Source organism: Dysidea avara, chromosome 13, assembly GCF_963678975.1.
Source record: "Dysidea avara chromosome 13, odDysAvar1.4, whole genome shotgun sequence".
Lineage (NCBI taxonomy): Eukaryota > Metazoa > Porifera > Demospongiae > Dictyoceratida > Dysideidae > Dysidea > Dysidea avara.
The window spans coordinates 14,247,925-14,275,847 of record NC_089284.1 but is presented as its reverse complement, the minus strand read 5'-3'; the positions used below and the strand labels follow the sequence as shown (position 1 = coordinate 14,275,847).

At 37.1% G+C, this 27,923-nt stretch overlaps 1 protein-coding gene across 2 annotated transcripts; it reads left to right on the top strand.

Annotated features, from left to right (window-relative positions):
* The first annotated feature begins 87 nt into the window (after nucleotides 1–87).
* On the top strand, nucleotides 88–27,635 carry LOC136243523 (uncharacterized). 2 transcript variants are annotated; one of them, XM_066035035.1, is made up of 3 exons: nucleotides 88–200; nucleotides 10,588–14,286; nucleotides 27,264–27,635. In XM_066035035.1, exons 1-3 carry the CDS (start codon nucleotides 157–159, stop codon nucleotides 27,352–27,354), a joined length of 3,834 nt encoding a protein of 1,277 aa, XP_065891107.1. In that variant the 5' UTR covers nucleotides 88–156; the 3' UTR covers nucleotides 27,355–27,635. The 2 variants fall into 2 exon arrangements, with proteins under 2 accessions (XP_065891107.1, XP_065891108.1); XM_066035036.1 differs by having other exon boundaries at nucleotides 10,588–14,305.
* Nucleotides 27,636–27,923: the final 288 nt, after the last annotated feature.

Sequence of the window (27,923 nt, the reverse complement as noted above, 5' to 3'; positions counted from 1 at the left end):
TGGTAGGTGATGCACTTTGTGGGTAAACAATAAAATAAAATTATATAGTCAGATAGTCTACACCGTAAAAAAATGAACAAAGGCACGTGATCACCCAACTGTGCCAGGGTGACGTTTATACAGCACAGTGTGGAGTTGGCTCGCTAATGCTCTCGCATGGTACATGATTTTACCATGAACAGCCACTCGGAAAAACACTTGTAAGTTGTGTGTGAATGTGTGTATTTACTGGTGATTCATTAATTTGAGGTGGGCTTAAATAATCTATACTCGGTGACGAGATTATTAAGCATTTCTGCCGTGTTTTGTATGTGTAGGTTAGAGACCTAGCACGAAGATCCGAGGGCGTGGTCTCTAACCGGCTTAGAAAATGTTTTATATGGGCTGGAACGCTGTTGCGTTATTAAAGTTGACACGAGGCAATGGTAATCTCGCGTGGCCAGACCGCTTTTTTCCGTATATTGGGTGGGGAAAAAAGGTTTTGGTGCAACTCCAATAGCTGTTTACTTCTGAGCCGTCCCCACATTCCGGGGACGCTAATTGAATAACATTGGTCACAAAGGAGGTGCCATGACGTCAGTAAGTTAACTAGAGATCTGTTTATCCTTTAAACGAATCTTAATTTGCTCCAATGTCTCTTTTATAGCCTCTTGAAAGTTAATCCTCATCGTGTAACAAGACTCACAACCGGAGCAGGAGTGTAAGAATACTTCATAGTTTTACTGACGTCATGGCACCTCCTTTGTGACCAATGTTATTCAATTAGCGTCCCCGGAATGTGGGGACGGCTCAGAAGTAAACAGCTATTGGAGTTGTACCAGACCCTTTTTTCCCCACCCAATATACAGAAAAAAGCGGTCTGGCCACGCGAGACTAAGACAATGGTACCTCTATCTTATTAATGACCACTCTACATGCATGCGTGATAATCACAATTACAACATATTAACTAGTACTAGTAAAAGTCTACAATGGTAACTAAATATAATAAGTAACACTGTTACATCATCCTCCCCTTAATTGAGCTTGTCCTCAAGCACTTCCAGATTGATACCTTGCTGGGGGAACAATGGTTCTGGTCCTTGTCCTTGTAGAGGTATCATGATTGTTAGTTAGTAGACATGATAAAGTTTTAAGTGTTGGCCTCAGTGTTGGCGACAACTCGCAACTCCGTGTAGTTAGTTAACTATTGATTCACACGCGCACATGTTTACGTTGAGCCCTAGTGTTGTTCTTGAAGCTGTCCTTCCATATCATCGCCTAAATACTTCACTGTTGCTTCATTTCATCATTACAGTCGCCATTTTAGCTGTAACTGTCCGTACTTTTATTCCATTTATTAAGAGTTAAATTGAACTGCAAGGTCACAACTGTTTACACGCAGATGTGAGTCGCATTGAATCAAACTGGACCACCTCAGGTAGGTAGCTCCATTGAATTTGCATGGTTCGATTCAGCATGTGTTTACACTGAAGCGTTAATTGTTCCGGATTGAATTATGCCACAATAGCTCGAATTCTGCGTCTAGTATAAACACGCTGTAAGGCACACAGTACCTTTGGTTGGTGTGACCTCTATTACACAGCCCAGACAATTAGGCACCACAAATATTTTAATACATACTCTCTTGTCTGCATTACTCTTTGTTTTGATTAGTTATCAAGATGGCTACTATTCACAGATTATCAGTTTAACTTTCCTGTGGTGCAGTTCTTAATTGTTAAAAAGTGTAACAGCTACCATTTTCAGAAAATCTGGGTAAGAATATTTTAACACAAATAGCAGTATTTACACGAGCAATCATATAGCTTCTTGTAACTTAGTGCTTTTATGGAATAGTATAGAGAGGCTTTCTATTTGTTTGTTGTGAGTAAAAAAGCTTTTCATTGCTACAAATGATGGCACTCCTATTTGCCATGCAAACTATCGGCAGCGACATCGGTTCTCAGAGCGTTTGTGCTGATTACCAATATGGTAGAAATTACCATATTGGCAACTGATCCAATCACCGATCCGATTATCGGTGTATCTCTAGTGACTACCCCTTGGATAACTATAGAATGACTGATGAAGTTGGTTAGTACATGAATAGCGTTACTTGTATCAACAGTAGTAGCCTAACAATCTCAATATTTTAAAGAGCTTTGCTTTCTACTGTAGTTTTCCAAGGGGTAGTCACTGCCACACTAGCCAGTTGGTACACTTGCGACCAGGATCAAGGATTGTGATAGTGCTTGATTGCCATCACCTAGTCAAAACTCTGGTAAATTCACGGGCAAACATCAGCTGTCATTGCATGATTACTGCTTTATGGAGCTCGCCCTGGCCAGTTACACTGTCTCACAATTCGTGAATACCAATATCTTTATATTTATGTACTATGCATGCATGGACTCTCAAAATTTGGTACAGCCATTGTGGAAGCGTTTCTTTATAGGGATAATTTATATAGCTATGTCACGATTCGCCTTTGATGGGTGTGTTATCCTGTAATGAAAGATGCAGGTGGGTAGTGTGTAATCATTGGACCGGAATACTGGACTGACTTGTTTTGGTTTTAAAGGGTGGGGTTATTGTACACTTGGATGGCTTGTGACAACGTTTTCAGCACTGAGTGGTGAATAGGATATTTTTCACCCTTAAACCCGCGTAATCCAGAAAACTGGAATTAAACATGTGTGCTTTGTACAAAGCACTGTAACTTTCAAGTGCCTGTCCTATGCATGGCTACACAATTTATGTCATTCTACTCTTGATGTAACAAGGATTAAAATGATACCTATGGAATTACCCTAATGCTAAACGATGAGGCCAAAAATAGCCGTGTAAGTAACTTTTCAGTAAGGAAACATGTAGACACTTCAGTCTACAAAAATTATAGTAAGGGGAGCGATACATACTTCAGTTCTACTTTAGTTTATTGTTTGCAATGGTGTAATTTACTATTGGAAATATGGTGCCATCATGGAGTAATTAGCCTTACAGTAATGATGATGCATGGCAGTCATGACTTTCATGTCAACAGTAAAAACAAGAGTTAATAATGGTAAAAGTGATCAATTCAATACTGCACGATCTGTTACTTTCAACTAATACTAGTATGACCACGTTAGGGGTAGGCGGTATACTGGTATATTAAGGTATGAATTAACCAAGGTATTTATGAAAACTGTGAACACAGGGGTATTTAATTTTTATCATTTAGCAATACCCTTGTGAACCTTGGATTAGAGATCATAGAAAGCCAGCTGACTTGCGCTTTATTACCAAAATAAGCAAACAAGAGTGTTAGTTTGCCATATCACTACTTGTGGGTTACATTTATAGTAAATGAAAACTTGAGCTCATTTGCAAGCAACCTGATATCAAGTTATATCAAGTGAAAAATACTAAAGGTATTATTTTTATCAATACCGCTTAGCTCTATTCCACAGTTTGATGATCCTGAAGTTATTGCCAAAATAAGAAATTTTCATTGCAGTCTTAGTGCACTGCGTCTGGAGAGATGTTGTATTTGCATGGAGTGATTTCTAAACATGTCAATTGATGAAAGTGGTACTTGTAAATGTTGTATTAATGACTGTCATTACCCAAAGTTGTTTTTTTAATATGAACCCTGGTTCAGTAAGTATGATGTTATATTCCTTTTTAAACTTGAAATTCTGAATTTTGCTACACAATTCAACACATTTTGTTGATCTTATAGAACATTTGATTGTTCTATTAATTAGGGTTCTGTGATATGGTGCATTTTGTGTATCACGTATCACAATTAAAAAACTGTTTGATACGATGCTGTATCACAATGTTATAAAGAAGTGGTCATGGATTGTTATGGCTAGTACTAGCTAGCGTAACCAGTCATTTTAGCTAACCACTATCAGGGGCGTAGCCAGCTTTCAGGATTGCCGGCACAAGATCTGACTGTCCCCATGCAAACTATTTAGTAAGAAACATGAGCCCATCTCTTTGGACTCTTTATTGTATGTTGCTTTTGAAAAACTGTTTAAAAGTACATAAATGTGTTCATGTACCTAGCAAGCTACTATATGCTTCTATTTTACTTTCTGTCTTCTCTACTTGCACTGAGTGCTTTAGGTATACTTCATAACCAACATTGAGAAAGCTTGAATAATCAATGATCCTCCTTACAGTGCCGCCTCCAGTAAGACGGGCACCACAATCGGCTCCCGTTCCTGGTATACAATAGGAATTGGCTTTTGTCTGTCTTTTTTATCAGTCTACCATCAGACGTCTGACAAAGTAAACTTTATATCCAGTACTGTTGTCCACTAAGTAATTCACCAATTGCAGCACAGGTCCTCAACCGCTAAATCTTAAAATGTTATCACCTGATGTTGGGCATTACATAGAAGTTCACTAAACAGTAACAGTTGTATATACTTATACATGTGTATTTGTATGGCTTCTTGTTACACTGTTCTTTATAGAACAAATAATAGAGAGGCTTTCTATTTGTTTGTAAGAAAGAGATCGCTGTTACAGTATGACAGTATTACACTATATAGCTATCACTGACTGTACTACTAGAGTATTTTGATATATCAACATTAAAATTTTTCTAAGTGCAGTATCATATCGTGATACTTATTTGCTGTATCAATATATTGTCATATTGATATGTATTGTAGATCTCTAATCTTGATCCTATACTGAACACTGTGATTTTTGAGAAACGTTAAATTTGTAGACATTTACAAAGTGATTTCTCAGTTCCACGCCAACAGTAAACCTTTAAACACAAAGTTTACTACCTTATTTACATCTGTCTCATTCTTTTAGGGAGTAACAGAAGTGGAAGAAATGTTCATTTCACCAGTATTATCAATCTTCCCCATAACCAGTGTGGCTTGGCTATAGGGGTCATGTGATTAATTTACCACATATCATCATTTATGAATAGTTAACCCAGATTGCCAACTGACCTGAGTATATTAACTCTACACCAAGTGGGAACTTCTGATTCCCATCTTGAATGTTGTGACGGTACTAAGATCAAGGGCACTTAGTTACACATAATGTATATTTTAGCAACATCACTGTTAATTATAATAGCCTAACTTCTTTACCTAATTAGTTAGCTCACAACCTTGTTTATAATTTAAGCATTTCATCTAAATCATATTTTGAATCAATGGCAATCATCTCTTTCTTTAGGATCATCGCACAGAGAATCACTCAAGCAGACAATGGATGCCAATTAGCTACATTATTAATTAGTATGGTGACACGACTACTTATTCTTTTCGGTTACTTGATCTACTTTTTCATATGTCAGCTATTGCTGGTGCATGATGACACTTACTCACCAATCTGTGCACGTATCAACAATTCATATGCAAAATAAAACGCTCATCATTTGGTTACCTCAACATTTTTTTTTTGCAGGTTTATACATGCTTTCCTTTTTTGCTCATAGTAAGTTCATTGCATCCTGGTATCACTTCACAGCATATCAGCCTAAAACTAAACATTGGTTAAAATTCTGTTCACTGGGCTACTTGGAGAAGTTTAAATGAACACTGTAACTGCAAAGGCTTCACTTGTTATAAAGTGTTAGGTGATGGCAATGTGCATTCCATGATTACATATTCTTGCCACCTGTTTAGTTTTGATTGTGAGTTTAATCATGTGAGTCATGTATGGCCTGATGGAGAATTTAATGGACAGCTGAAAGACGTTTGTTGCAAGTTGATAGGAGCAACCATCGAGTTGCGGATCATTTTATAAAAGTATGTAAAGGGTTTGCGTGTATCTTTACCAAAAAGCTGCTTACACAGCAAGTTTTGGCCTTACAATTTAGCATTAGGGTAAAACCCTAGGTACCATTTTAATCTATACATCCAAGCAGATGAGCGTAAATTGTGTAGCCATAGGAAGTATGCTTCAAAAGCTACAGTATTTTGTCCAAGGAACGCATATTTGGTCCAGTTTTTGGGTTAAGAGTTAATAGATTTCAATTGCTTATTGTCTTAACTAACTGCTTGCCTAACAGTGAGCCAGGAAGTGTGCATGCAACTGTGTGTTGATTTCTCTATTTGCAGTATAGCTACAGAGAATAGTACTGCTTTATACACTTTGGTACAAATTCATTTCTCTTTGTTGACCATGTTACAGTACCGTTATGATAGGTACTACTAGTGCCACATAGTTTGCACATGTCTTGATAATAATTATTGGTTAGTGGTTCTGGTGTTTAGTTAACATGCATATTAACATTGTTAAGTCTCAGGGCACCGAGGGTTACTGTAGTTGTCATGTGCAGCTCTGTGCAAATTTTTGTTACCACTTTAATTGCTGCGTATTTCATTCATGGGTTAGCAACAAGGTGCCATTTGGCTTCTCTTGATGAATTTAACAAATGAAACATGTGGATTGTTCCGCAAGTGCTTTATTAAAAATGTTATGGCAACATTTGCTGTTTGTCTTGGCCATCCTCGCTTCTTGATGAATTCTCAATGTACAAAAGTGATAGAAATAAATTCTTTTCAACCATTGTAACATTTATTACATTTAGTGATGCTCCACTGATTCAGAAGAAGGATCGACAAACTCGACAAAACCCAGGACGAGATTTTGAAATATTAAAGATTTTAAGTGAGATTTCAAGATTACCATAAGATCTTAATTATCATTAACTTATTTGTCCAGATTTTACCAGCGATCTACTCTTGCAGATCCCAAACTAGAGACTTCTTGGCTCTTTAAATTAACGAGCCTTCATGGATCATGTGGTCAGTTTTCTAGACACTGTTCACAGTAGGAATTGTGAGAAGGTAGATACTTGGGCTTCTTGAATAACTTGTAACATATTGGACAACTGAGAGTATTGACAATCTTCTTCACTTGTTTAGCAGCCATCATCAAAATGTGTAGTACATACTACAGTATAGTAGTATGTGACTGTATGTTGTCTCAGTGCAGAGGAGGTTGGTCACGCGTCATCATTCATCTCGTGATCTCAAAGGAAGAGTTGAACTAATTCAACCTTCACACCTCTTAATATTCTAAATGACAAATTGTATATCCATACCAGAGCATCCCAGTGATATTACAAGCCTTCTCAGTACAATGTGCTGCTTCCCTAGCTGCTAAACAAGCCTTAACACGTAGAACAACGCTTGGTTGCATAATTTCGCATCATAGGATTATGACACGTGACCAACCTCCTCTGACCAACCTCCTCTGGTCTCGTGTATTTATAGCTTTAAAAGTGCTGACTATTCTGAAACAAGATACTTCAAGCCCATTCAGTAGTGTTATCACATTGAGTGATCCTTGATGGATGGTAAGCAGAATACCTTCTGTGATACAATGAACACTAGTGGGCTTGAAATATCTTGTGTGTGCATAACAGTCAATACTTTTACAGGAATCCAAATCAATTTCCTTCTATCCATGGCTATCCAAGATCATGAACGTATAGATGGAAAGCTACTGTCAATTTTCAAATCTTTGCAACTTGTATGAGTGTTAACTTCTTGTCATGTGTGTCACGTACTTTGTTAGATTCCAGTCACAACAGCCATCAGAAATCATTGCTAGAGTGTAAAGGTGTAGTTAGAAAACCTCGCTGGATCATAAGGATGATTGTATTCATAGGAAACCAACCAGTGAGTTATTTTTATTACTGGCAGTGACCAGAGCCACACGAGCCATAGTCTAAATCGTTTATTGCCCGAATCCAGGTATCTGTTATTTAGAGACCTTCAGATTGGCACAATAATCAGGTCTCTGAAATAGCACAGATACGTACCTGTATTTGTATACATTCAGTGATTCACATACAGTGATTCAGAATGTCAAAATTGTTACCAAATTAAATCTCAGTAGGGTAAATTTTCTGGGGGGTGGGGGCATGTTCACATGTTGTGTTGAGTGACTTCTGCCCTCTCCCCATCCTGAAAATCCTAGAACTACATCTCTGTTGTAAAAACTGATACCCCCTTTGAAAATTTCTACTAGGAAGTAAACACGGACCTTTCAACATATAGTCAGTTTGTGTGTTTGTTATTTGTTAACAACTCTTGTTCAAACATTTAATAGTGCTGTGAAGCCTGGAACTGTTTATTGAAAAAGTGTTTTCATATGGAGCGGACAAGAACATGACTTTACAACTGTAATTTTTGCTCCACGCCTCAAACAGTTAAAGTAAGTAAATTGGAGCTACACGTGTCGTTCCCAGCTTCATTCATTGTTATTGATGACAAGTACAATGAAATGTGCACAGGTGTTTTGAATGAGACTAGTATATTAAAATGATTAATTTAAAAATGAAGTAGGGATCCAAGCAATAAAAAAGTAGTGAAACAAGAAATGAATAAATAGCTCAATAGGAAATCTCTACATTGGCATGTTTTTTTTTGTTCTGTAGGGATTTTCCCCCCAAGCTATGCTGTAATACCATCATTCATCTCTTATTTCACTACTTTTTATCACTTGGATCCCTAATTCATTTTTTTAATTAATAATTTTTAATATACTAGTTTGGTTTTTTTATTATACCACACAGCTATACACTTGTGACAATTCTGTTTCAGTGATTGTTGTATTAGAGTATCTCAAGTCAGCCTTACACCCTACCAGGGTGTGTGTCACTACATATTTAGCATTATGAATACAGCTAGACCAATAAAAATGGGCATCATGATCAAGTAAATAGATTGTTAAGAGGTGTGGTCTCTGTGCTCGACCATTATTAATTAACCAAGATTGTGTTAATAGGCATGGTCTTGAATTTATTGTGAAGTTACAGGTACCTACCAAGTGTAAGCGCTTAAAGCTTAAATAAGTTTGTGCGTCTAAATATGCTGCTCAAGGAAAGTGTTGATAGGGAAAATTTCACTATGGTTTCATTGTGTGAAGAAGGACAAAGACCATCCTGATTGAAGATAAAGGAAAGACAAGGTGCAGAGGCCCAAAGGGGCACATCCCACTGGTGAGTGTTTGTTAATTGTAGTGTAAAATTGTGCCTGTGCACTGCTTCATTTGGCTTCCAGCCTTGCATTTGTGGTCTGGCAGGCGGGCAGGCAGACAGACAGGTAGGCAGGTAAATGAAAATTTGAGTTTCAGTGATTTTTTTTTTGAAATTCTATATCTGGATGCCTGTAAGTCCTTTCTTGTTTTTAGTTTGAAATTAGATGGACTAATATTCAGCAAAGGTGATTTTCGTCGCATAAGATGTCTCTTGGATGATAATTATTTATAAGTGGCATTTTAAGCACCGAGCATCTAAAAACAGTACTACCGTACTGTTTGATAGCATGAAAAAGTATGCATACAAAGGTTCAGAATCAGAGAAAAGGGATACATGAAATGAAAAAGTGCTTATAACAGAAAAATTACACCAAAAATATTGCCAGAGTGAATAGAAAAGTTGTTACGATGTATGCAGCTTGGTTTCAAACTCAGTATACCTTATACTTTGAAAGCTAAACTATAGTCAGTTTGCTTTCATCTGAGCCCCTGCCAAAAACACTAATATCTAAAAGGTACATGCGTTTCATTCCAGTGGAACAAGTATGTCTTTATGTTGTAAACATGTTTGTGAGCCTTAATCATTGATTGTATAATGGACAATTTTTGTTTCATCCTTATGTGACAAAGATTAGCTATACTACGAATGTGCTGTAGAAAGGAAATAATGGGGGCAAAGGTAATTCCGCATTATACTACTGTGGTATGCCAAAGGCACCTGCCAACATCAAACCTAACAGCAAAAAAAATCAAGCCCATTTTGAGTTATACTGTCTGTAAGCACTAAAAAGTAAGTAGTAAGGAAGTCTCAGTCAGTGACCAAAGCACTGTGAAGGTATAGACTCTTTCCAAAAATGTGCCATCACTTAGCAACACTTTTCCGACATTTGATTGGGGCCACTATAAATAATCATGATTGCGCTACATTGAAATACAATGGTGAAAACAGCTCGAGCAGAGTGGTATTGTTGAACAACAGCTAGGCCATGGAAGTCTTTGAGGTTGCAAATTAGTTTTCTGGTTAGAGGCAAGTGATTATCAGGGTGAAAGATCGACAACACTGATTTCCTTGTCTGCCAGTACAAGAAACTGTTAAATAGCATGTGGGTGGTCAGCCACCGCTATAGTTGCTATCACCAATACAGTACTAATGATCACCAAGACTAAAATGCTATGTAATAGCTTCTTGTTTGGATAGGCAAGGAAATTTGAGGAAAGTAGTGTTGTTGATGTTTCACACCTTGTTCAACCCTGATAGCCACCTGCCTCTAGCCAGAACACTAATTTGCAACGTCGAAGATTTCCATGTCCTGTTGTTCAGCAATACCACTCTGCTCGAGCTGCTTTCACCACCATATTTCAATGTAGCACAGTTGTAATTGTTGATAGTGGCCCTAATCAAAATGTCAGAAAGATGTTGCTAAGCAATGACATATTTTGGAAAGAGTCTATTGTGAGGCCAGTTTCGGTCAATAATTCTTTTCTTGGGAAGTTACAAATCTTTGTGATCCCTGATATATAGTACTATCATACTGTGTGATATAGCCTAAAGCATTTAACTAAATTGCCCATGATCTCTTTCTTATGTAGGATTGTAACACTTATCTTGATGTGGATTAGTTTAATCATGATCTGTCAACATGTTCATGCCATGGCCATCACCATCAACACTACCAGTGGTAGGAACAGTACTGAATGTTGCATAGATGGAAAGAACTGTTCTTGTTCTTCACTATCCACTGCTTTACTCTATATGACCAGTAACACTGTAATCAACATTACATCAGAATCAGTTACACTAGAAGATAACATCAAAATGGGATCAGGTGATCTAAACAACATCACAATAACTGGTAATGGTGCTACTACAATCATGTGTAACAATAGTGGGGGTGTGTACTGTGAGTCATGTGATAATGTGGTCATTGAGGGGATCACATGGGACAGGTGTGGTGATCCTAATGGAACAAATATTGCAGGAGTGACATTTAATATTACCAGTAATATTTCACTGCTTAACTGTACCTTTCAACATTCTCAAATACAAGCTGTTTCTATATTAAAAATGTCTGGATATGTAGTAATAAACAAAACTGAATTTTTGTATAACAGTCAGACTACTGCATCAAATGATACTTGTGGTGGACTAAGTATAGGAATAGATAACAAGCATCTGACTGTAACAGTTTGCGAAAGCTATTTCTTGAGCAATGGACATTTTTGCAATATGCATAGTTTATTTGGTTCTGCAGGTGGTTTGGTTTTGGTCTCAGAAAATAATGTTGCTTCACTAGACATCACTGTTGTTAGAACTCTCTTTGTTTCTAACAATGGTGCAGCATTTTTCCAAGTTTTTTCTGATGGATCACTGCTAATCAAACTGATAGAAATCTTTGTGTGTGATAATGTTGCAGTCGGCGCTTCGTATGTAGCTGGTATTGGTTATTTAGGAAGTGCTGATACCAGCAGTAGAATGGTAGTATCTTCTTCAGTGTTTTGCAGAAATGCTGGTAGCACATTGTGGTTGTCTCCTACTGGTAATTACCTATCTGTTTTAATCAGTAATTCTAGTTTTACTAACAACACACCATCAACTGATGATGACGATGGAGTAGCTACAGTGGGATTTTTTCCAAGTGGTACTGCTATGTTCACTTTAGTAGATGTGCAAATTGTCAACTGTAGTACTGCAGCGTACCGTGGTGGTGGTGGTACTGTCTTTATGGTATTGAGTAGCAGTGTTGTATATCTCAATTTAACCAGGGTTAGTATGCAATCAAACAATTACGCAGGAGACACAGGAGGTGTTGTGTATGTCCAGTTCAATTCTGGTGTTGATACTTTATACCTATGTATCAGTGAATGTTATTTTTCTAATAATAGCTCACCTGGTGTTGGTGCAGCATTGTATATTGTCATAGCTACGGATGTGACCAATTCTACTGTGATGATCTCCCATAGTGTATTTCATCAAAATTATGCTGATGATAGCATTGTTTATGCGGAAAGATGCACAAACATTCAGGTGACTTCTTCAACCTTCATAAATAACATTGGTAGTTCTATGCACTTGTCCTCATCTAGCATACTGTGTGGATCAGTTTTGTTTGAAAATAATACTGCTAGCAATGGAGCAGCATTATACCTTGATCAAGGATCTACAATTACAATAGATATTGGAGCAGTACTTCACTTCATTAACAATTCAGCAATAGAACATGGAGGAGCTATATATGTAGTTCTGCCATATGATTGTCCTGAATTTAGTATTTCACAGTTGGATAACAGTTCGGCTGTGTTTACAAACAATTTAGCTGGAATTTCGGGTAGTTCTATATATTTCAGCATTCCAAAATTATGCGAAGTTGACACAGATGTCAGTAGTTCTACTTCAATCATTTATACGCCGTGTCAGTTTAACTATTCTCAAGTCATTCACAGTATCACCACCTATCACAATTGTACCTATTTTAATGGCACAGAATCTCCTATAGTCACTTCACCACATGAACTGAGATTATATTTCCCAAACAATGGTGGTGTTAACATATCATCTAACTCTGATCACAACATTTACTACATAAAGAACAATATTCTTGGTCATGAGGTGAAGTTTAATGGTGCTACTTTCGATTACTTTGGAAAACCTGCTGAACCAACACAGTTTGGTATAGAATGTATTGATTGCCCAGGTTCTGTCAAGCCAGATTTAGAGCATGTTTTAATTGATAATTCTTCATATCTTAATATAAAATTTTTCGGACAAAGAATTACAGAAAATGGTATAAATGTTACATTGTACCTAAGGTCTAACTTTCTTACATTCAAGCAGATTAGTACTGCACTAATAGTGGAATTATTACCTTGTATTGGTCATCCTGGAAATGTTTATAGTGAAAAGAAAGATATGTGTATTTGCTATTATCACAATGTGCGGTGTTCTGACACTTACAATGAGATCAGAAGAGGTTACTGGTTTGGTAGTGTTGGGGGAACACCAACTACATCATTGTGTCCTAACCATTACTGTAAATTTGTTGGTCGTAATGAGACTACACAGGGATATTTTGAATTACCCAAGACAGTTAATGGTCAGTGTAATGATCACAGGTTAGGAAGTGCTTGTGGAAAATGTGGTCCAGGATACACTCTAGCATATGACTCTACTGACTGTATCAGTATAGACCATTGTAGCACTGGAATGACAGTGTTAGTGCTAGTGTTGACCTGCTTGTATTGGATTGTAGTGGTAGTTGGTGTGTTTAGTTTAATGTACTTTAACTTTCAGATATCATCAGGATATGTGTATGGGATAATCTATTACTACAGTGTGATGAGTATCTTGTTGGATAACAATCCATACATTTCAGATGGTGCATTTCAATTTGTCTCTATCCTATCAAGTTTTGCACAACTATCTCCTCAATTTCTTGGACAACTTTGCTTTGTAAAAAAATTAAGTGGAATAGACCAGTTGTTTATCCACTACTCTCATGCTGTTGCTGTTTCGATACTGACATTGGTAATTGTACTGGCAGCTAGATGTTCAGTGAGAATAACAGTACTTGTCAGTAGATGTATCATTCGTGTTATCTGTCTTCTCCTATTACTATCTTACACATCATTAACATCCACTTCACTACAGTTACTGAGACCACTCAAGTTTACTGATGTTAATGAAGTATACACATATGCATCTCCACACATTGGATATTTTCATGGTCATCATGCCATATATGGTATTGTGGCAGTAACCTGTGAACTGGTCGTAGGGATTGGTTTACCACTGTTGTTATTACTGGAGCCATTGTTAAGTAGGAAAATTAACTTTATCAATATCAAACCATTACTGGATCAGTTTCAAGGATGCTACAAGGACAAGTATCGCTGGTTTGCTGCTTATTATCTGATATGTCGTCAAGCGATCATGTTAATTGTATTTGTAGGTAACAGTAACTATTACAACATGTTGTTTTACCTACAGACAACTTTAGTTGTTATTGCAATGATCCACATGTGGGCTCAGCCATATCAAGATGAGTTATTGAATGCATTGGATGGACTGATATTGCTAGTGATGGTGCTGGTTATTAATATTAACACATTTCCTTTTTTACACAGTGTGACCACAGAAATATCACTGACTTTATTCATTCTTCCACTGCTTCTGTTTTGCTTGGTCATTATCAGAAAAACGATGCATTCTTACATTGCAAAAAAGAAACGTCGTCATCACTACGTTCCCATTGGTAATGATAACAGAGTGGCTGATGAAAATGCTGTTAACCAGTAAGAGTCACCATAGCATGTATGTATAATATTATCATAATATAGCTTATAATGTGCTTATTTATATGACTGATCTTGTGTCTGAATTGTGAAGTTATAGATTTTATTGGTCACATTGAATAACACCACAGAGTACTGATAATAGTGTTGGTGCATATTGAGTACTTGGTAAATATAGTACATGATGCTAATATTGTCTAAGAACATGTGCATGTAAACGTGAAAGCAGCATACCTGTGAGTACATAATATATTGTAATTACTTGAATTGTGCCACAGGCAGGGCTGGGACAATTGTTCTAATAATTTATCTGTTCTCATTTGATTCCTTGTATATGTATGCCTAAACTACTGGCATTCGTTTTTCTTGTGTTTGATAACTGATAAATTTAACTTACTACAAAGTAGGGCTGGAACGAATGTGCAAATACATCCTCCAAAGCTTCTTTTGAAAATGTTACCAAAGCTTCGAAGCTTTGTTACAAATGTCATGTCAACAATTAATGAACACAATTGATGGTTATTAGGGTGTACACTATAGTACAAACTCCTACACTTTGTTATAACTCCAGTAGTATAATACCAAAAAATGTGTAATTGGCAGCTTCCACAAGGAGTGAAAATACTTGTGCAACTGGTTCAACTTGTTAGTATCTGTGGTAATGAAGCTTTGGTGGGGTAAAGTACCATCTGAATGTTATGAAGATGAGCGGAGCTTTGAAGCTTCAAACTATTTGTCTCAGTCCTACTATAAGTGTACAATTATTTACATTGGTTGTAGTTAGTTATATAGGCTGCTGTTTATTGCCTTGCAAAAAATCAAAGTTAGCATGCTTCATGGAATACGATTCTATCATACCACAGTATATAAAGTTAATACACTTCAAGAACACAAAAATTCATCATCAAAATATTTTCATCGCTGGCTGTATCGACAAAAATTAAAATGACAAATTATTTTTAACTATATGAAAAATTTATGCGTACAAATATTAATGTATAGTTATTCCGTCAAATTTTTTTTTCATTGATTATGCCAGTGACAAAAATGTGTTGCGTCAAAATTTTAATAGACAAAAATTTTCTATGCCGAATTTTTCCTGATTTACAGTAAATCACAAACCATGCGTGCAACCCATTTGTGATTTGCCATAGCATGATGAATTGAACTTACATGTGACATACTTGGTGATTTAGGAATATAAACCAATCTTATAGGATAAGCGAAAAGTGATGATGTCACACTAATTCATTGACTAGCCAGGCAGGTTTATGATCATGACACCCGCTGTCAAGCAGACGCATATAATGTTGACAGACAGAAATCATTTTCTCCCTCCCACCAACTACTTCGTGTGGTTGTCTAGTTATAAATACATAACCCTATAAGATGTATGTATTATACAAACACAGTAGACAGCAACTGAGGATCAAGGGAAGGCAGATGAAGCACTAATTATTTGTGCATGGCAAGTTATACAAAAGTCAGCTTATTTGATATAACAGCATCAGTGGTGACAACTATAATATTCATGATATTAAATCACAGTAAAACAATAAGAAGTGTTATATCCCTACTGTGAATTTCTATTATAGTATCTTGAGCACTGTAAGGATATATGTTTCTTATTGTTTTACTGTGATTTATAATATCGTGTACTTGTTTCAGTACTTTTATCAACGTGCTATGGTCCCTACTCTAGTTAAAAATTCCTAATTTTTTGTGTGCTTGTTTGTTAACTTTTTTTGTAAAATAAAATTATTATGACTGGTGAATCCACGTATACTGCATCAAAAGAAAGAAATGGCACTGTGCACCCAACCTGTTACATATATGGCATTGCAAATCAAGAACTGTTAGAAAAGCATCCCTGCAATCAAAGTAGCCACTATGATAAATATGGATGATTTCCATTTCGAAGGGAAGTCATCACGCACTACCGCCAAATCGACACCTTTCGCTGTCAGCAAAGATGAATGGGATACAGAGGAGGACGCTGGTAAGTCTCTGAAGAATGCATTGTACATACTGCAGTATGCCAAAAGGCATGTGTATGGCTGAAGTGACGTCGAACAGTGAAAAAATCAAACCCGTAGTCTTAGCAGCTATCGAGTTATGCTTGTCTGAAGGCATCAGTCAGTCAGTTTAATACTCAGTCATCAGTCAGTAGAAAATTCTGTGTAAAAACTTAAGTTTAAAATTCCATATCAACTTGTTGAAAGCATTTGGGTCAATCTGAAGGCTTGTTTGGGCTTAGTTTTACTTAACCAATACTGCTTTATCGTCGTCAGGTAAAAGTGAAGCTGGTTTTTGGGTGATGTTTTTTCATGGGCCTCGTCCACACCTTTGTGGTCCCTACTACACAGTACTACATTGGTACTACTGTATTTATTGGAAGACCTATTTGCTTTTTCGTCAACTGTTTAATCCCAGCACCCTCCCAAAAAAATTTACTATACGCAAGATTGAGACACTGTAATAGAACAATCAGTCAAATACTGTAATAGAACAGTCGCTGTATGTAAAACTTTATACAATCCTCCACTGAAAAAACTTGCATTTGTAGTACTAATGCATGGGCACAGCCTGATAGGATTTTAAATCCACTTGGTCCTTTGTATGTCATTCGTATATGACAATTATACTTAAGCTTAAAGCTGAACTCATGACTGTCACTGATCCCTACATGTAGCCCTTAATGTAGACCACTTAGAAAGTATGATTTATTACTAGATTTAGATGCTTGTGCATAAAACTATTCTACATTAAAAAATTCAGTACCTATAGCTTCTGGAAGGCTGTGTCCCCCAGACCCCCAGCTTTATATAACTACCTGGTCATGGGCACCCCTCTTGTCAAACCCTGGATCTGCCTCTGAATCCAGTTATGTATTGTGCCATTTAATCTACCCAGCTTGTGTGGAAGTTTATTACACCCCCTCCCTCCAATGATGTCCTCAATTGCCCTTTCCCCAAACTAATTTATATAAATATATGCATTTATAAGCGTTTATTTGCTTGGTACACTTCATGACTCTGCAGAAAAAGTTATGTTGTTAGAATTAGGACACAAGTAGGCAATATAGAGCTAGGTGTGGTGGAAGGGTGTTGTGTATAGCTAGACAACTATTGACAATGTATAGTCATGCTGTGTTTCTGTATGTGGTACATCAGATTTGCAAAAAGGCGAATTCCACACACATCCAATTTACCAACTTTGATGATTTAATAACTTCAGCTAGGGAAACACTATTGACTTGAAATGTAGTCAGTAGTGAGCACCAACATAGATGAATGGATGGAGAAAACTTATAGGTTAATTAGGTTGATGTATACATTTCTTCAACAATAAGTTATCGCCTTCCAAGTTCATAGAATTGGATGTGTGTGGGAAGACCTCTTTTGCAAATCTGGTCACATATATGAATCCATGGTAAATGGTGACCACACCCCTGAGGGTGCGTACTGCTTAAACCTTCCAAGTACACAACGTCCATTGTGTTGCCACATCAATTAGCATGTTATGTTCCAGACTATCAAAATGTTCGGGTTTTGGTTATATTCCCTTTACAAGCTTTTACCCAGAATTTTAAGAATGTTTGTTTTGAGTCAAAATATTTCATTGCCGCTCATTTGTCTCAGCCCTAGCAGCAGGAATGCTACTAATTTTTTGCCCATATATGAAACCCTTCAAACAGTACTGCACCCAAGAGTGCACTATACAGTATTTTATATTTGCATTACATTATCATACAGTTAGTGCTGTACACCTACAAAATTTTTGTCACTGGTTAATTGGCTAAACATGAACTTTGTTGTTGTGATAACACCCCCTTGTACAAGTGTCTACATTTCAAGCATAAATGAAAACAAGTTTAAACAACATACCACAAATGTTACACAGTTACTCAATAGTTCAACAGAAACCACAACAGTACATGTTGGGTGGTTCTTCTAAGCTTTACAAGAGTCACAGTCACATGCCTCATCCTGTACACAACGCCTGTAAGGTAAAGACACTGGTGGTAGATTGTCATGTAAAAAAATCTGTTTCTCAACATTTTCTGGCTGCAGTGCAGCACTTTTAACAGACACAACATTACCAGCTGTGCTAAACAATTGCTCTGATGGCACAGAAGTGGCCACCACACAAAGATACTTGCATGCCAGTTTACTCACATTTGGGTACAAGTGTTGACAAACAGACCACCAGTGAAGTGGAGGATGATCTACTGATATTGAAGGTTGAGTTTTGTAACGAAGCAGGGGCGTAGCTAGCTAGAAGGTGATGGAGGGGCAGGCATGCTCCCACGAAACACTCAAAATCATTCATAATTGCAAAAAAGGCTAATGACCCAATGGTGGGCTAGCCAACATACGGTGTTGTATTATTACAGCTTAAATAACTAGCTACATAACCATTTCAGTACAGACTGCTTCCAATCGAGGTAGCTATATTTGTCGAGCATCATCGCACGTGCCACAATTGTACTCCAACAAATTCATCCACAGTCCGGTAGAGCTAATACTTTAGTGCAAATACAGGTTACTTTACGTTAGCCACAGCCTGTGCTGCAGTCCTAGCACACTGCTGACAGGATGACGTATTCACTCACTTCACTCAGCGAAATTCAAATGCCATGTATTGCACGAAATCCCACCTGTCTTGCTAGCAGAACTTGTAAGCTTGACTGATCCACCTGACTGACTAAGTAAAAACAGACTGCACTGCCGTACGTACAAAGGTCCAGTATGATCGACTCGATAAAATAAACTTGGTACATTTATTTAGCTAGCACTTTATCACCTCGTAGACAGTAGGTTCATAGCGTCATCTGGTCTCCTTTGTCACTTGTGAGTTGTGACTCCTGCCGTGGAGAAGCGGGTCACTCTTTTTAGATTCAAAAATGTTCTATCACGCGAGTAATCTAGGCTAAATATAGAAGTATGTGTCTAATATTTTCGTTTGATGGATTCGCGAGCGAGTTGAATGTTGTGTGTGCGCATTCACTAGCAGCCCCTGGTGATACCGCGTAGTAGTGTACATAATTTACAGTCATTTGCGTGTCAGTTTAATACTGGTAAACTTGTGACGAAGGTTTAAAAAAAAATCATTTAGTGATGGGGGGGCAAATGCCCCCCCTTGCCCCCCCTTAGCTACGCCTCTGTAACGAAGTCGTTCTGAATGCACGATGTCCTTAAAAGTTGTTGTATCAGTAGTTTGCTCATTTTCAGATTGAAATTTGTCTCCAATAAGCTCCATTAATGCACTTTTTTCTTCTTTTTTCTTGTAGGTCCATTGCAGTCACTACTGGAAGAAGTGGAGGGCTCTGAAGACTCTGTGGTAGTAACACACTCAATTTGAACATGATTTGATTCATTATCATTGTTTAAGTTTAGAATATCTTCTAAAACCCAATCAAAAATTTCTTGTTTAGCTGTCAATGATAAATGTGTCAGGGTTTTGAACCTAGGATCCAGAAATGAGGACTTGTACATTAAAAACTTAATATTGGGATCTGTGTATCTAGAATCCTTATCATCTTGTAAAGCTTTCTTAAATCCTCGCTATCATCTTGGAAAGCTACCTTGATTTGAATTTCATGTAGAGGTCCCAATGTAGAGATGGTGGGATACTTTTCACCAGTGAGGTGCTGAGTAGCAATTTTAAAAGGCCTTAGTAGTTTGACAATATCTTCCAAAATACGCCATTCATTTGGGAGTAGTTCCAAATGCATCAAACTATCTCGACGTTGCAGTAATACACTGCTGATAGGCAGCTGCTGCTCACAGACTTGTTCTATCATGTCGTAAGTAGAATTCCAGCGAGTTGCCACATCATGAATAAGTTTGCATTTCGGAATGTCACTAAACAACAGCTGGTTTTTTTTGAATTCATCACTGTCCACATGTGATTTGTGAAAATGGCTAACAAGCTTTCTACATCTTGCTAATGGTATGGAAACTTGAGGTATTTGCAAGGCTTTCTGGACAGCCAAGTTTAAAGTGTGGCCTGCACATGCAAGCCTGAGCACATCCATATCTTCAAGAGCCTTAACTATGTTGGATCCACTATCTGTGCTAAATGCCACAAGCTGCTTATCAAAACTAATACATCACTCTTTGGCAGCAGTATTCAGAGCTTGAGCAATTGTAGTGTGGTTGTGTGTTCCAGGGAAATGATGAGTCTGAAGATTATGACAACACATTTTGAAATCAGGATTAAAATGGCAGGTGAGGGCAATATAGCCATCTCCGTTACGTGACAACCACATATCAGTTGCACAGCTAAGAAACTCCTCACCCGCCACAATTCCTCTGATGCGCCGCTTCTCACTGTACAAATCGCTCAGGCTTCTTGTAACAGTTGGTCGGCATGGAACGACATATCGTGGCTCCGCTTCCTTTAGCAAATTCAAAAATCCAACATCGTTAGCAATGCTGACGGGGCGAATATCCCTTGCTATCATCTCACAAACAGCACAAGTTAGCCTCTTGGCTTTATCCGAAGATGGTGGCAAAAGCGACACACGTTTGCTCACGAAATTATCCATAGTAGAAGGAGACGATGACGAGGACTCTTTTGAGGAATCTTTGTAGAGTTCATCATGAATTAATCTGTGTCACGTGTGTAAATGATTCAAATTGGTGGTTCCTCCCGCGTGAACTACTGCTACTTTGCAAATCTTACAGTAAGCTTTCTTACCTTCTGCTTCGCCTTTGGGAAACCCAAAATGCTCTCATACTTTCGACATTTTATTCTTTGGCGTTTCCAATTCATCATAGCGTCCTGCCATTTCTAAACAATCAATGTATTGCGCCCGCCGCACAAAGTAATCAATTATCGGTTATTATAATTTCGTAACCGGTTATTGGTATTTTATCACAATTAATCGATTAACCGGTGTAAGTGTACAGCACTACATACAGTACAGTATCATGAACCACGATAATAGATTTATAATGGGGATCGCCCATGTTTTTTTTGCAAAAATCCTAATAGAACGCACACCTAAAAACCACCTTGAAAAGCATCCTTCAACTCAAAACAACCCTCCAGTGGTTCTCTGCAATGAGTATAGGTCCATTAGTAAGTATCAAGTGAAAAGGAAACTGTACATGTATTTCAGACAAAACTGAAATTTGCTGTTTTGTTAATCATGAACCATGCACGGTAGTGGGTTCATAATAGGGATCGCCCATGTTTTTTTGCAAAAATCCTAATAGAACGCACACTTAAAAACCACCTTGAAAAGCATCCTTCAACTCAAAACAACCCTCTAGTGGTTCTTTGCAATGAGTATTGGTCCACTAGTAAGTATCAAGTGGAAAGGAAACAGTATGTGTATTTCAGACAACACTGAAATTTGCCAGTTTGTTTGTATTATTATTATTATTCATAATATTATTATTATTCTTTCACAGGCATAGCGAAGTTTACAAGGAGAATCCTGGGATAAAAAGTAGCAAGGCTTGCTGAATGGATCATTGTGCGTGTCCATGACCTATTATTGATTTCGTTTTCGGATGGAAACAGCCCAAACTGGGCCGTTTCTTCTTGCCAAAACACCATTACGCTCGAGAAGCCATACAAGATCACGTTCAGAGTAAAGTTTTTTGGTGTGCGCTACTTGTGGCTAATAGAATCTGTCTTTATTAAACTCAGTATAGGCCAGGAAGCTTAATCTCGGGTGATGACTTTGTTGCAAGGTGGTTTTTTCGCTCCGTGATTATTGTACGTGGGCGGGTTATCCAGATTAAATATTCTAATAGAGTAGTCATGTAAATACTCTAATAATGCAGTCAAGTGTATAACAACAATCCTTGCACTGAATTGGACAGCTATTAAAGGCACCAGTAATGTAAATTGTAGCTCACACTGGGAGATTCTCAGTCTCTATGCACATTGCAATTTGATCGGTTTCATGTTTGTACTGAAACGTTGATGGCGTTACTATGCAGAATGCAAAATTACACTATTCACATCAGTCTTCATTATCAATCAAAGAAATCCATGTTAATTTGTACACATGATATTGTAGTCAATAGCGTGAGAAGATATTGCTGAGGAGATTATGTGTTGCAACAACTTGCAGCAAATACTAGTCAATGATATAGGTGTATAGTTCGATGGATGCACGGGCCTTTCTTGTATACTGGTGTTACATATGCCCTCTTCCATCTGAAGGGAGTTCACCCTGATGTATTATTGCAGTCAAGTGTATAACAACAATCCTTGCACTGAATTTGACAGCTATTAAAGGCACCAGTAATGTAAATTGTAGCTCATATTAGGAGACTCTCAGTCTGTATGCACATTGCAATTTGATCAGTTTCATGTGTGTACTGAAATGTTGACAGTGTTACTATATAGAATGCAAAATTACACTATTCACCACAGTCTTCTTCATAATCCATTATTGGATTAATAAAAAGTACACAACTAGATGAATAAAAAATTGGAAATTTTAAAATGGGAATAGGGATTGCTGAAAAAAGCCACAAAACAAGAAGGGATCGCTGGGGTGGTAATGTAAACCACAACTCCCTTACTTCAAATTGACAGAGCATGTAACTAAAGATTTATGACAGAGAGTCAAAATAGGGATTTGTGGTTTACATTACCACCCCAGCGATCCCTTCTTGTTTTGTGGCTTTTTTCAGCGATCCCTATTCCCATTTTAAAATTTCCAATTTTTTATTCATCTATATTATTCTTATTATTCACAATATTATTCTTTCACAGGCATAGTGAAGTTAACAAGGGGAATCCTGGGATAAAAAATAGCAAGGCTTGCTGAATGGATCATTGTGCGTGTCCATGACCTATTTTTGATTTTGTTTTTGGATGGAAACAGCCCAAACCGGGACTGTTTCTTTTTGCCAAAATGCAATACGCATAGAAGCCATACAAGATCACACTCAGGGTTAAGTTTTTTTGGTATGCACTGTTTGTGTTTGTGGCTAATAGAATATGTCTTTATTATAGGCCAGGAACTTAATCTGTGCTGAAGACTTTGTTGCAAGGTGGTTTTTTCGCTCCGTGATTATTGTATGTGGGCAGGTTATCCACATTAAATACTATAATAGAGCAGTCACGTAAATACTCTAAAAATGTAGTCAAGTGTATAATAACAATCCTTGCACTGAATTTGACAGCTATTAAAGGCACTAGTAATGTAAATTGTAGCTCATATTACATGTAGGAGACTCTCAGTCTGTATGCAGTATGCACATTGCAATTTGATCAGTTTCATGTGTGTACTGAAACTTTGACAGCGTTACTTTACAGAACAGTCTTCATTATCAACCAAAGAAATCCATAATCCATCACTGGATTAATAAAAAGTACATAACTAGATGAATAAAAAATTGAAAATTTTAGGAGGGAGATTAGGGATCGCTGAAAAAAGAAGGGATTGTTGGGATGGTAATGTAAACCACAAATCCCTATTTTGACTCATTTCAAAATGACAGAGCATGTACTGTAACTAAAGATTTATGACAGAGAGTCAAAATAAGGATTTGTGGTTTACATCAGCAATCCCTTCTTGTTTCATGGCAGCGATCCCTATTCTCCCTCTAATAATTTTTTCAATTTTTTCTTTATCTTATATCGACTAAAAATCCAGCCTTACCATATCTTCATGGCATCTTGACAGTATTAGGTATAGCCAAGCCTTTATGCAGCACATCTCGGAATACTTCCAAATTATTTAGTCATTGGAGTTTTCTACTGACTGACTACTGAACATAGCAGAAAACAATAATGGCCACTTATTTTTGGTAGTTGATAGTTGAGGTGCATGTTTAGATGCAAAATTAATTATAATAAATTATAATATGTCTACCATTCTTTAATGGCTGTGGTCTGCGTGGGTTTACCAGTCTCTAGCATGTTGCAAAAACTTGAACAAATAAAAGAAAAAGTGGAATTTTAAGTTTGATTAGGGATTAAAGAAATAATTAAGTAGTGAAACGAAGGAGGTTGCCTACACCTAAAGATATACCAATTGGCATGTAATCCTACTTCAGTCTACCCCATGACTGAATTAGTAATTAACTATCCACTAGTATATCTTCAGGTGTAGGCGACCTTCCTTGTTCACTACTTTGTATTTCTTTGATGCCTAATCAAGAACTTGAAGCTCTTAATTTTCTTTGTACTTGTTTTTATTATTTTTTTTTGGCAACATTATTATGACTTGTGAACCCACACTTACCACATTACAAGAAGAATGACACCAGGCATATTTTTGTCTGAATATGCATCCGAACTATCAATCATTACTGAAATAGTCAGTGGCCATTATGCTTTGTTTTCAACTATCACAATTAATGCATTACAAACGAAGACAGGCACGGTTCTAAGGGGGTTTCACCGGTTTCTGGAAACCAGTCAGATTTTTTTAAATCAAAAAAATAATTAAAGTGGTAAGCAAAATTTAAGTCTAAAATGAGGTGTATTACTAAATAGATAGTAACTTCTGTAGCGATTAAACTATATACCGTATATGACCGTATAGAAGCCCGGGCGTTTATTTCCTATAAATCATTTTTGACCTGGCGTTTAAATGAGACCGGTGTTAATTGGACCCGGGTGTTTATTTCTTACTAGCCACTTGTTGAGAATGACAGGTGCCAGTACAAGTACCTACAAAATACGAAACCCATAGCCCATCACATGCATAAACCCATTTGGACTCCTCTACTGGGTGAAACATTGGAAGTCGGGCGGAAAGATGACAATGACCACGATAAATACGCTATGGCCATCACCAGAAGAGAAGGCATAGTCGAACAACACAAGACATCATAAGACTGGTGACGAGACATCACTGTATAGTTGGCAGCTGACACGAGTTTAGAACCTCTTTCAGTGCATATCATTAGCACCCCGGCGTTTAAATGAGCCCCGGCGTTTATTATGACAGTCCCCTAGCTGTACCCAGCGTATATTTGAGCCCCTGTGTGTATTTGAGCCCGGCTTTAATACGGTCATATACGGTACGTTGCTTCTCTCCGACATAAAATTGCTTCTCCCGGGCCTCAAACGTGTTAAGCGCCTCTAGAAATAGTTGTTGATTAAGCTATTGTGACTTCAGCAACTCTTCAATAATTTAATGCATCAAATCTTTCTGTATACACTTAGAGTGGTAAGATTTAACTGTGAAATAATTGATTACGGTGTTTTTATTCTAAAATTGCTGTAATTAAAATGTCTCAGAATGAACCCTGCTTTTCTGCCTTTGAGTTGGATGGCAGTCAGCAAATTTTCTAGAACCGCCCCTGAATGAAGAACACTATAGTAGAGCAGCTAAGCAACAAATTTTGATGAAATCATTCACTTTGTGACCAAATTTTGTGTGGAAGTTGAGTAAGGTATGCTCAGATACGGTGTCATGTCAAAATCATTTCCTTAGAGCATGTTTGGAAACTTTTAACTAGGTGGTCATGTAACCATACAAGCACATTCAAATCTTTGTTTTTGCCTACACAGCATGATGTAGTTCAAATTTGCAAGTGCAATCAGAAATCTTTCAAAATGTGTTGTTTTTAAACATTTCTAATGTAACCAATATTTCAGTGTAAAAAGTGCGGGAGCAATCCAATAGAAATAATATATTGCATATCTATGGTTTTGTATGCCTCGACCCTCCATGCTTCATTAACATTGCAAGTTAATGACCTGGATGGACACCTCCTTTGATCAGCTTTTGGATATGACCATCTCTTGCTTATTGTACCAAGTTTGGTGCTTTTATCAAAAACTGAATGATTTTTTTTTGCTTAGCCACTTACTACTACGAGAAGGGCCTCTGCAATCAATCAAGTCACAACAGAAAATTCAAACAATTCCCATTATAAATGTATTGAAGCCATCATGCACTGCATATGTGTATTGACACTTTGAGGTGTCAGCAAAGATAAATGAGGACACAGGAAGTATGCAAAAGGCATCCTGAAGCAACATCAGTGAAAAATCAAACCTGTAGCCAACCATTAGTCTGAAGGCATCAGTCAATCAGTAGAAACTTTCACAATTAAAAAAAAATTGTGGCAACTTATTGGAAGCATTTTGGGTTGTACTGAAGGCACTTTTGGGCTTGGTTATACCTAACCAATGCTGCCAAGATGCCATGAAGTTATTGTGAGGCTGGTTTCTGGTAAATATTTTTTTGTGAGAAGTGCAAACTTCCATGATCCCTAATATACCCTACTACCATACTGCATAATAAACAAACACAACACACTGCTACATACTTGCAAGTGCAACAAATCATCAATTATTTACCTAAGAGATGTATTACAGTGGAACCTTGATTATCCGAACTAATTGGGGGGAAGGGTGTTCAGATAATCGAAAGTACGTAAGACCGAATATCCATACATTTATATACTTAGCTTTGCTCAACTACTCTAATAAAGCATACACTTTTTGACAAAATACCTAATTAAGCAGTCAATTTGGTGTTCGGATAATTAAGAGTTCAGATAATCGGTGTTCGGATAATTGAGGTTCCACTGTACTCAGAAGGTTAATTAACTAATATCTGGAATTCTAATTAATTGATGGGTGTATAAATCTGTTAGGACACTATCATACTTAAAGGTATATGAACAATTGTAACATATGTTTACAAAAGTATAGTGTGGTACTATTCAAGGGTGTGGTACTATTCAAGGGTGTGGTACAATAATTATTATAATCATTCACAGAAAACAATGGTGAAATCCTTCAAATAGCACTGCCGTGAGGTACCATTTAAGGGTGCAGTGCAATTCATCAATACAATGCACTACTGAAACTGTAAACTATCTGCAGTATGATTATATGTATGTGTCTGTATCTGTGATTATAATTATGTGCACAGGCATGTCGGTTTTCATCTATGCACTTGAGTCATTGTAGCTAATTTTATAACACATACATTCCACCACTAGCTATATGTGATTATATTGTATTTATGTTTGTAGGAATGTGGATCCCATCAATGAGTTGGAAGGATCGGACCATCAAAACTACAATGCATTTCAAGAACCTCTGCTTGAACTGGCATCTAACTGACATTTAGCACTTTTAGTACATACGTACATACATACATACATACATACATACATACATACATACATACATACATACATACATACATACATACATGCATGCATACATACATACATACATACCTACTTACATACATACATGCATACATGCATGCACTATATTGATAGTAGTAGAAACATTGTAGCACCAAAATGCACTAGATATTATGTCAGTATGGTATAAGTGAGTAATTTTCAACAATATCTGATTGTTATAAGACCACATAAACTTAATCATTAGCTTTTCATCCACGAATACTCAAAATAGCAATGCAGGTAGGCAGGTATTTATTCACAGTGGTCATCCATTATTTTTCAGCTTTTAAGCAAGAAGTACACTAGGGGAGGGAGTTAAATTACGTGTATGCTTTTAAAATGTTGAATAATTATGGATTAATCACGTGTTTGATTTTAAAGAGATGAAAGATTGGCTAGTAATCCGAACATGCTCCTGTGAACTAGTATCTACCTTGATAAGGATGGGTGGTTTCTGTGTGTGTGCATGTACAAGTTTCCCAGAAAAGCCAATTAATA

Coding starts and splice junctions, on each gene's coding strand:
- LOC136243523 (XM_066035035.1), top strand. CDS start 157: ATGGTACATGATTTTACCATGAACAGCCACTCGGAAAAACACTT. Junction 201..10,587: donor AGCCACTCGGAAAAACACTT/GTAAGTTGTGTG, acceptor TTTCTTATGTAG/GATTGTAACACTTATCTTGA. Junction 14,287..27,263: donor GATGAAAATGCTGTTAACCA/GTAAGAGTCACC, acceptor TTATGTTTGTAG/GAATGTGGATCCCATCAATG.